General features: G+C 33.9%; 1 protein-coding gene across 1 annotated transcript; it reads left to right on the top strand.

The window, feature by feature from the left end:
* Nucleotides 1-10158: 10158 nt before the first annotated feature.
* On the top strand, nt 10159-11203 carry LOC124447047. The gene is made up of 2 exons (XM_046997950.1): nt 10159-10476; nt 10818-11203. The coding sequence occupies exons 1-2, from the start codon at nt 10248-10250 to the stop codon at nt 11105-11107; spliced, it is 519 nt and encodes a 172-aa protein (XP_046853906.1). The 5' UTR covers nt 10159-10247; the 3' UTR covers nt 11108-11203.
* Nucleotides 11204-11618: the final 415 nt, after the last annotated feature.

The following is an 11618-nucleotide window of genomic DNA, read 5'->3' as shown; positions in this document are numbered from 1 at the left end:
GTGAAGATACGAAGTGTTTGAAGATGTGTGAATTTTTGTCGGTAGAGGTATGCTCTCTATCTTTAAAAAGATTTGAATTTGGCGGTAATAATTAATAGCAGATTCTCTTATAAATTTATTTTTCCACTATAACTATTCCATTACCTTTACCTGGTTTGAATCGCATTTTTCATTGTTCTTCGATTAATATTACTTCAGATCTGATGGAGTTGGTCTGTATGATGATAACTTTGTGCCATGTGAGCAAATTCATTGCTTAGTAGAGTATGTTCTTCTTTATTGCATAGTTTTTCTTTGAGGCGCAATAGATGCGTTCGAAATAAGCAAATATATCGGATCGGTTGACTTAAGATTACTTGATAGAAAAGCCCAGACCATTCTTTAGTAATTCTCTTTGTGTTAGAGTTTGTATGATGATAGGGGTGTGACAGTTTCTTAGTGGGTATACGGTAAAGCTACGCTTATAGTCAATTTCTTAAGTTTCTTGCAGTGGGTCAGTAAACGGTTGATAACTGTTAAGTTTCTACAGTTTCTACATTTACATTCGGAGATTTATTTAATATCGTCCAGTCTAGAGAATTCACTATACTTTTTAATTCGTTAGTTTTCTTCATGAGCTCACTGTTTATCTTGCAAAATTCTCGTGAACGTGAGAGGATGGACAATCTTAGAAGCCCTTTCCGTATGGCCTGTCTTATCTCCCTGGTGTCTTGTCAACCTAACCGATAGTCAGTTGATCCGATATACTTGAAAAGTCAACCGATCTGATATACTTGCCACTTGCTATACAATAGAGATTTGCTCTAACATAGCTGCGTTTGCAAACTTTGTTAAAACAACACCGTGAAATGGTTGCAATTAAACCAAACTCATTTGATCGAGAAAAAAGGAAAATAGCAACGTACGTATTTTCGGCAGCAAAATGATACAATTTGTGTATATTTTATACTGTAAAGAGCACCAAGACACATTATTATAAAGAGGACATAAATGGTGAGCTGAAACCATCTTCGGCAGCTTTGAATGAATTCAAACAATTTGTAGGCGCCATAAAATATATGTCTAAATGTTGAGGGGTGTATACGTAAACGGAAACAACTCGCATTTCAAGTGCTAGTCAGATTAATGTAAACGACACATTTTCCCTACTAATACTGTTTTGTCAAACCTAAACTTCAAGTTATATTAATTTTGTATAAGAAATAAACCTTATAAAAGTAAATTTAAACGTAAAATTGGTATCTTCACTAAATTTATCCACTCTTGGGCAACTTTTACCAAATCTATATGGAAATGAATTATCAAATATTTCTTTAAAATTACACATTACTCATGCTGTAGCTTCCTCGTGAGCTTTTTTCTTTACACACTTCTACATAACATAGCATAGAGTTAGAAAAATTGTTAATTTACATTGTGAGTATTGATGCATTTAAAAAGTTGTCATTCACTATTGAACTCAATATAACTGCATGGAATGCAGTTATATGATATATCCGTAGCTAACACACGAAATGAAGCCAAATTTTGCATGATCTTTAATAATGTATAACCATAAAAACTTTGCTTGGAATGAGCTGGACAAATTTACATCTTTCTGAAACTATTTTTTGGGATTTATCTCCCTTTTCTTCACGGTTTCTTCAGAAACACTGGAATATTTTGTTTTGACCGTGTTTATCACAAGCGTGGAAAGACTGGAAACAATTCTTCGGCTTCAAATTTCCACGTGAAGATAGCCTTCCAGTTATATTTAGTTCAATGTCATTTACTCACTTGTTTATACGTGCAATTTTGCTCATTGACCTCATAAAATTATTGTTAAGACTCAGTTGCACAGTAACTTTCAGGGGGCAAAAATCATCCTAAATTGTGGTAATTTTTAACCCCAGTAAAATTTTACCCCTGTCAATAAATGGGGTGATTTTTACCCCCACTAAAATTTTTACCCCATAATGGATTTACTCCAAAAAATGGGTCCTTCTGTGGAACTTTGTTTATCCCTTAAAATGGGGTAATTTTTGCCCCCTGAAATTTACTGTGTGTGTACAAGACATTTGCATTTTCACGCATTCCCTAATTTTCCCATTAGATGTTTGTATGAAAACCTCAATAAGATAATATATATGTTTATAAAGTTTGTTCAGTTTTAATATTGATTAAACAACGTAAAAATATTTGGTGTGGTAAAAACAATTATCGCATGAAATTAATTCTACTAATAGCTTGCAGTTGATGATGAAAATGCTTTTCACATGTTCTCGTTAATTGTTAATCCTTTCTTTTCCCAAAACCCCTTAGACGGTATTTAAGCTACCATATCACTTTGAAATTAAGAAACTACATGCTTGAAAGGAGGCGAGACTTGAATAAAGTATAGAAAATTTAGCGAGTAATTAATCTCACATCCCCTTTGAAATGAAGCTCCTTACATGCTTAACAAAGTTATGCCGATTGTGTTATTCTTACAACCCCACTTCTTGTATGTTGTATTTTACTCTGAAATTACATTATATTTTTCAGATAATTTTTGTTGTTCACCTCCCCCCGATCAATTCAAGTGGTCAGAATAGAATTATAACAACTTATATACCATGTGAAACAGTTGTGCATTCTCAGATAAAGTAAATGCATTTCTCAAGCTTTTTGCTTTGTGGAATTTGAAAGTTGTGACAACTGACCAAATCCAAAAGTAGCAGTGCTCTAAAGTGTTTCGACTTTAAAATAAAGACCATGACTTAACAATATTTTGAAGAATCTGCTAGTATTGAGAGTATTACTTTGAAAGTTTAACTCGTATGTTCATATACGTTTACAAAACCTAAAGTTATCCAAGGAGAACAAAGGAACGCGGAAATCAATAATTGGGGTTAAAACATGAACAAAGCCACTCGGCCAATCAACATTCGGTATTTTGATGTTCTATATCTCATAGTGCCTACAATTCATGAATTGATATGGGCTTTAAGGCTCTAAGAAAATGCACAGATGGAGGGAAAACAATGAAATACAATAGAGACTACTAATTTGGAAATTGTCTTTTATTTTTTATTTCCTTATTAGTATTCTCTAAATAGAAACACAAATGAGCTTAAAGAATACTAATGACTGTAGTAACACTACCGTACATATCCAAATAACAAACAAATAGATAAAATCTAAGGCGTTTATAACATATTATCATAAAGTAAACAGATTCATGTTGCACACAAATTTGAAAAGAAAATAACTCTTACAAACAAATCAGAAAAACTTAATATTGCACTCAAAATCAATAACGAACACGTGTCTGTCACTTAAAATTAAACGACATACGTGTTTCCCCATGTTCGAAAACCATGAAAATCTTTGTCTCTTGTGTATTTGCAATGCTATCACATGTTTCTTTCTCCTCGTCTACCTCGCTTTCCTTTCCTCGTCTACCGACTTGAAACGTCGACTGCAGAAGGTGGTTGACGTGCATTTGAAACTGAGTTAACAAGAGTTAGAACTTGCTCTTTTGTAACATCTAACTGATGTGCTTCAATGACCAGTACGAGACATGATGGTCTGTTCATAGAAATGCCTACTTTCATACAGCGTTGTTGCGCACGTCACCTTACCAGAATGATTTGAAAATCTTCGTCTTTTCATGTCAAAATTCTGCCCATGATTTTAAAATACTCAATGCCCATTCTCAGTGCTGTAGAAGTGAGGGAGGCGCTAGGAGGAGGAGCCCCTTCTTCAAGTTCTGGGGGGCTGAGCCCCCCTTCTATTATTGAAATGTAATTTTAAAAGGGCACTATTGACAACAACTTGACTATATTTTCACGAAGTACAATCAAAATTATTGAAATTACGTTCTCGATAAGTCGATAATTTTTCTTGTCTTATTGTTTCACATGATCATGCCACTATCATCCATTTGCGCTGAGTAGGTTTCAAACAGAATAACTTAGATTAAAACTTACACGAAGGACTGATTATGGCTGCTTAAGATTTTGAGATGCGTGGGCGTAGGTAACCAACAAATATTTACTGCAAAAAGTAATGACTGCTTAAATCAACACTGTGCATTCAATGAATTTCCAAACTCTAGTGAACATTTATCTCCATCTATTCATTCCATCGCCTCTCTATGTTGGTCTGTTAAGCAACAAGATTACTTTACTTTTGCATAGCCATAGATTATATTTTCAAATGGAAAACTTGGTTGTAGAAATGTTAACAATATAGGACTGCATGCTAAACAACGAAGCCACATGAATAAAGAATGGATAGAATGTACTCTTTTTCCATGCAAAACGAAGAGTCTCGGAACGACAGCAGCGCAAAAATACCTAAGAAAAAAATTTCCAAGCCTGCAAAAGCACTGCACATGTAACTGCAACCAAAATTCTCACTGAACAGGAAAAGAGAAAAATCCAGAGCTCAACCAGCTTATCTGTTGCACAATTTCAATCAACAACTGAAAAATGCCTCAGAACTGCCAACTATGTTGCTAAAGGAAACAAACCTTACTCAGACTATGAGAATCTGATAAAGCTTCAGCAGAAAAATGGAATAAATCTTGGGGTTACCCTACACTCAAGGTAGTCTAGCACAGAAATGATTGATACAATTGCCTCAATAATGCGTAAGAATCTTATTCAAGAAATTACCAAAAATAACAAAAAGATCTCCATTATAATTGACGAAGCTACCTCAAATGCAAAAGAATCCTGCATGGTCGTGTATGTGAGGTCCATAATAAACGGTTTTGCTGTTAACATTTTCAATTTTCATAACTCAAATTCAATTTGAGAATCACTTTTAGATTCACTGAAAATTAACGGAATTAATGACAAATACTTGGCAAAAAATTTTATTGCATTTACCACTGATGGCGTATCAGTGATGATTATGGCAACCAAAGGAGTCGCAACATTACTTAAGTCATGGTATCCACAAATTGTTTTGTGGCATTGTCTCAACCACAGATTAGATTTAGCAGTATCAGACACAATAACTGCTGTTGATGGTACCCAACCTATTGAATATTTCTTTGGTAAGATTTATGCAATTTATTCTCAGTCTGCTAAATTGCAGAGAGAACTGAAAATTATTGCTGCAGAACTGGATATCCAACTGCGCAATTTTGACAACTAGAAGGGTTGCATCCTCGTCTTTTGAAGTGGAGTGTTTTTGGAGAAATTATCCAGCTGTATTAAGCATTTCTACACACTTTCACAGTCTCAAGACAAGCACAAAGCAACCTATGCTGGATTAGCAAAACGATTGGGAACGATAGAGTTTGTTGAAGACGTAGCCATTATGAAAGACTGCCTTGGGCAGCTTTCATTTTTGTCTAAATCACTACAGACTGCACCATTCTTCTTAAAGCAACTGACTATTTGCAATGGATGATAAACGCGCCGGAAAAGATAAAAGTTTCTTTGGAAACAAAGTATGAATTTAGTAACATTTACGATTCTTCAGTGGAGTTTAAAGGCGTGGAGTTAAGGTCATTTCAGTCTCGAACTGGATACAAATCATTTAATCGAAAGCAATTTTTGCAGGGTTTGATTGATAACCTCCAAAAAAGGATGATTGATTCATCTGAGAAGATATTATTGAACAAAATTAAATCTCTCTATCCGGAAAAATGGCCAAGGGGGAAGATGGTTCCATGGCTAAAAGGGGAGCAACATATCATGTCACTTTGTGAAATATTTAAATTCGATACGACAGGCATGATTGCATCGTATCGAGAATTTTTCAGTGATCCTCGAATCAGCCCATCGATTTTCGAGGAACGGCTACTAAAGGGATTGCTTCTAATTTACGCCAATAAGCAGTGCCGAGGCAGAGCGCACTATTTTTCAAATGAACATAATATGTTTGAAGTCACGCTTTAGCATGTCTGTTTCTCATTTATCCTCCTTGATTTTCATAAGCATCAATGGTCTGGCAGCACAATTCTGAGAGGCAAGCTCAGCTGTGCAGCAATGGCTGGAACACTACAAGTCTGCTGAAAATAATCAAACTAGAAAAAAAGAAGCTGATAAAAGAAGCAGAACTCACACCTTTACAACAGTTTTTTGTCAAGTAAAACCGTGCTGATGTTACTCAAGACTAACACAAACGTCGAGGAGTCAAATCATAGACTGGCATTGTAATTTATTCATGAACAATAATGTATATTGATATAGACTATGGCTTGAGTTGAGAAAAACATTTTCGTTTTTTTTACAAATATTTCAAGTTTTTTAACGAAATTTCTTTTTTAGTATAAATATTGGGCAGCATGTGCGTTTTCTGAATCTGTATTCTATTTTACCTTTTTGAGTTTAAGACGAATTTTCGACATAACTCTACTCAACTCAGGGAGGATAAGAAATGATTAAATTGGTTCAGATTATAAGCCGACGTTTTATCAGATGATAATGAAAAAAAAGTTTTTGTAGAATGCAAATGAATAGTAGTAGTAGAGTAATAGTATTTACTATACAATTATACATACTGTTTTATTGTTATCGTTACTGTTTGGGAAATGATAATCATTTCTAAATCATAAGTTATGTTATGTAGCAGACTCATTTTCTCGCAGAGTTTTAACTTTTTATCTAACGAGCTCTGTCAAGCATAGTCTAGTATGACTGAGTGTAAGTCTATTTCAAACATTTATCAAAGTAGTGGTCGTTACTTGTAAGACTTATGAGTTATGATCTGCCATCTATGATTCATTTCAGTTAAACGTTAAGAACATCCATGATAATGTTATACGACGACGTCACGCATTTTCATAATTTCATGGCTTCAGCTTAGTCAAGAGAGCCCCCCCTCTGATGAATTTAGTTCTACAGCACTGCCCATTCCGTATTATCTCTTGTTTTTTTTTTAACTCTTTGTTTCTCTCTCTTTTCAATTTTTTCTAATTGTATGGCATCTCAAAATCTGTGGACACGTTCTTCCTTCTCTTCAATCTGACTTAAGAATAAATTTATGCCACAATTTTCTTCATCCTTCAACAAATCTTGGGTTCGATCTGCCATTATAACAATTCCAACTCACTAAATTCACTAGTCTCGTTATGTGCACAGATTAAAATGAACGACGTTAAAACTACTGCGTAGGATATTACATTTTTTCATTTTGGAATTTTAATTACTTTTCTTACACTAAAGCAATCATTACTAACTGATAATCACTTAAATGAAAATAGGTCATCTTAAATTCAATACCATAAATAATCTCTCGTGGTCATGTTCTAAGACGGTTGCGCCCTCGTGAATTTCTATCTAATGCTCGGGACTCTTAATCCCATAGAACACACGTGATCATACTCAAACCTTACGAAGAGGATCTATATTCATACGTGCATGCTCTACTTCATTAATTTCTATTGAATTCAGTTTTGACTACAGATTAGATCATATGAATTTGTATGAATATCAACATCTCTATTAACAATATTCTGCGGTCCATAAATACTTGCTTTTTCAGCATATCAAAATGTTGATAGCACGTATTGAACAGGATTTCTCCAAATAAAAAAATGCGTACTTTGTATTTGCGTATAACGTAGTTCTCTCTCATTAAACAAACAGTCATAAATTCGCCGTGCACATTGCATCTATTTTCTTGGCAAATCTACAGGATTATTTGACTAACTAATCGTGGAAGCGGATTAAAAAAGTCATTTAAAAGACCTATATTTGATCGGTTGCTACAGTGTCCCTATTCTTGACTTGCAACCATTCTCTTGAGATTTACCAAACAATGTTGCTGATAAAATATTCACACTGATAAAATATTCGTTTGTATCATGCCACCAACATGACTGAATTGCAAGTCAAGAATAATATGTTTTTTATTTGTCTGGATCCTAAATATTTGCCCGACTTATGCCTTTTTAAAGTATCCCTGTATATTAGGTGTCAAATAAAATGTATATATAAGGAGCATTGACTTTATGGTAGTTAAGGATGCTTACAAATGCAACTTTTGAGGACATAAGTCTGTAGTCTAAACGCTCACTTACACTCACAGTCATTAAGTGCAACACATAAATCACGCTTCCACCAATCTGTGGAAACTCCTTTCTCCATCCATGGCAATATTTTTACTAAAATTTTTCGAACATGATGCAATTAGTATCGTAAAACCACCGTCTTTGAATAGTCATTTTATAAAGCCAAACTGCCACTCGGTGAGTTTGTGGGTGAATGAGGTTTTAGAACACAGGAGGCGACCGCTTTTAAACCACAAACTGCTCCCAAAATAATGCTCCAAAAAGAACAACAATGGCATTATGAGATTTGTTTTTGACAATGTTTTGAAGGCACTGTGAATAAAATTGTTTTGCTTATTGCAATTTTTCTAACATTATGATCTTCTAAATCTATAAATGAATTTCTCAAACGAATAGAGTGTCTTTATTTGTTGCCAAGTTGGGAGAAAATCCATATAGGTAAAAAAATTCATGTTAATTTCATGCTTTGTTAAGCATCAGCACTTTGATATATTCCCCAACATGGCTCCTTGACGTCACAGGCAAACAATCTAAGTTGGGTAAAATTACTGCTTTCATACAATGTTGTATTCTGTTCTAGACAAGCTTATGACTGATTATGTGAATATAGAAACTGCTAGATACTTCGAATACTGAAAAGGAGTTTGGAAATGGGAAAGAAAGTGCTATATACTAATGAAATGAGGGTTGATAAAATGATCATGTCTAAATCTAATTCAATTGTTCAATAAACTCAGCCGTAATATTTATTTTGTTCGTACTTATTTGATGATGCATGCGCAAGGTGTATAATGCATTTTTTAAAACACTTTTCAAATAGGGTGTTTGCGCGTGTTGTCAAAGCGGCCATGTTGGAGGACTACATCAAAGTGCCGATGCTCAACAAAGGTGATCGGTATGTTGATTCTAAATTAAATTTTCGTGCGTCATTTCATTAGTCAAATTGTCTGTTTTCATCAAACGCTAATCCCCACACAGCAAATAACGCGGTGAGTATAGTTTTATATGTCCCCCTTATTGACGTAGGCAAAATTTGTTCAATTTTAAGTATGAAATTTTGACCAATCATTTAGCAATGATCATGGCGTGCTTTGTTGAACGTGATAAGTCAATTTTACATTTTTTGTCGTGGGAAGATGCTTTTAGACTCGTTTGAGCAGTTGTACCTAATCCTACTCATTCGATAGGAATGTGCGTTACCACAAATGTATGCATTTCAAATTATATGTTGGTGTAGGTGAAACATTAAATTGATCATCCAATTTGTTAAACTCTAAAAAACAATAGTTAGTGCTTTATTAAAAGACAATTCAAATTAAGCCTTTGAATTTAAGCAGTAGTTTTTGTAACTTTTTTAAGGCAAATATGCTGTAAACTATGCAATCTTCAATAGAATAGCGATTGATAATGACTAAAAACGGACGTTGTATTTGCGATAGCGAAGTTAAACTAGCTACTTTGAAATTAAAAATAGTGCTGATTTGCCCTATTTGCGCGCGTATTTGAGATTCTTTTTAGTTTTTATAAAACACTTCTTGTTAATTTTTAGAGAGAAAGGAGTGCTGCACTGTCTATAATATTTGCATAACCCGGATTGGGTATATAGTTTTGCATGAGTATTTATTCCATGTGGAAAAATGCAGAAGGTTCATCATGTAGCGAGAATTACACCCCCAATAGGATTCGTCTACCACATAAGACTTTTCATACCTCATATCACGGACATGGTTCACAAGAATATACAATTTTAGAGAATATAACGTTTTACAAAAATCAAACCAGATTTGACCAAATTCAAAAAGTTTTTCTCAAAGAGGCTTAAAATCATAGACAGATTTGAGATTGCTAAAAAAATATTTGGTGGAAGGTGCACTTTAATTTTAATTGTTGTTAAAAAATTCAATGCAATTAGTTTCTTAAAAACAATTTCGTTTTTTAACTAGTTATCAACAAAATCACATAAAATTTTTTGGCAATCTTTGGGTTTTTCCAAGCAAATTAAAAAAATCCTAAAACACTACTTTCAGATTGTTTAAACTGTTAATTGAGTGAGATGAAAAATTCCATTAAAAGAGATTTATTAAGCAAACACATTGCAGCGGCTGACGTCAACTTTTTAATGCATTGTGTTTTGTTTACAAAGGATGTGCTGTATAAAAGAAGGAGAAGCAAAAGCCTTAATCATTAACATCCCAGCGGAGAAAGAATCCTACATCGCTACAAAGAGAACGTTGTTTTCTTGACATAAATCATCATGAACAAGTGGATTTTCATTCTAATCGCCTACACTTTAACCGTCTATACACAAGACGCTCTTGGAATTTGCTGCAATGAGATAAAGACATTAGCAACGAAGAAAAAGAATGCCTTGAAAACAATTTGCGCATTTGGAAACAATCTTCCCAGTGGTTGCTGTGGCGATATCAAGAAAGAAGTTTCGGCGTTCGAGGAGGCATACAAAGTTTTGTGTCTCAACATATCAGGTATGAAACATCGCAATGTTTGCATAACAGAACTTCACTAACAGTTCAAATATTATAATTATAATTACAGCATGTGCATGGGGAGAAAAAATACGCATGCAGGCCAACTGCATGCAAGCACGCGGGCAAAATATATTTCAATTTCCTTTTTTTCCCAATAATCCAGCTTATAGATATAAGATACATAATGCATGACTCGCAAATTAGGAGATTCTTTCATTTCTGCTGAAACATTTAGCTGCAATAACAAGAAACAAAATTGAAAGTTAAGTCCAGCTTAAAGTCTTTAAAATTTACCAGAACATGTTAAAAAATGGTTTTTGTGTTATTTACATTTAAAGAAATCTTCAAAGATTCCAGCATTCTACAATATAAACACGACTGGGTTATACAACTTGAAAAGTGGCTTCCTTCGAACTTGAAAAAGAAAAAGACCGTTCGCTGTTACCAAGCAACAACAAATGGATGGGGGGCAAGCACATTCCACAGTCGCTGTGACTCAAAGGGACCAACATTGGTCTTGATAAAAAGTAAATCTTATGTATTTGGAGGATTTGCATCAAAATCTTGGGGAGGTAAGCTTGAAAGAATTATGCTGACATTAGCTGTATATTTAGCCAATAAAATGTGAAAACTTAATAAAAGAAACTACTATGAGCAGAAGGTCCATTTATAGGAAAAGTTCAATATTATCGTGAATATGTTTGATAATAACTATCAACGCATCTTGATAAGGCATATTAAGCAGGTGGAATAGTTTTGAAGTTCCTTTAAAACATATGTATGCGTACAAATGACATGCTTCAAATTAGCTATGGAGCACCAAATGTATTTTTGTCATTCAGAAATTTTATTGCAATTTTTATCATTTATTCCATTACCTTTTATAACTTGTTCCATAAATAAATAACCAAATTTCGTAATTGCATCAAAACAAACAACCGTTTTCGTCTCTCTTCTTAAAATTTGTTTGCATATTATAACAAATTATATTTTACAAGAGGCTAATAAAATAATCCGTTGTAAAATTTGACCACTCTATGATAGGGCAAAGTACGTTCCAAGAGATTTGTGTAGTCTCTTGTTTTATCTTAAAATAGACCATAGTGACTTTCTCAAGACGCCTAAGCAATATGCAAATG

The sequence above is a fragment of the Xenia sp. Carnegie-2017 genome, unplaced genomic scaffold, assembly GCF_021976095.1.
Source record: "Xenia sp. Carnegie-2017 unplaced genomic scaffold, XeniaSp_v1 HiC_scaffold_22, whole genome shotgun sequence".
Classification (NCBI taxonomy): domain Eukaryota; kingdom Metazoa; phylum Cnidaria; class Anthozoa; order Malacalcyonacea; family Xeniidae; genus Xenia; species Xenia sp. Carnegie-2017.
Note: the sequence above shows the minus strand (reverse complement) of the source record. Positions and strands in the feature narration are given on the sequence as shown.

Bases quoted from the DNA above. Each gene is read 5' to 3' on its own strand.
- LOC124447047 (XM_046997950.1), top strand. From the start codon at position 10,248: ATGAACAAGTGGATTTTCATTCTAATCGCCTACACTTTAACCGTCTAT. The intron at 10,477-10,817 runs GTATGAAACATC...TTACATTTAAAG, and splicing joins TTTGTGTCTCAACATATCAG to AAATCTTCAAAGATTCCAGC.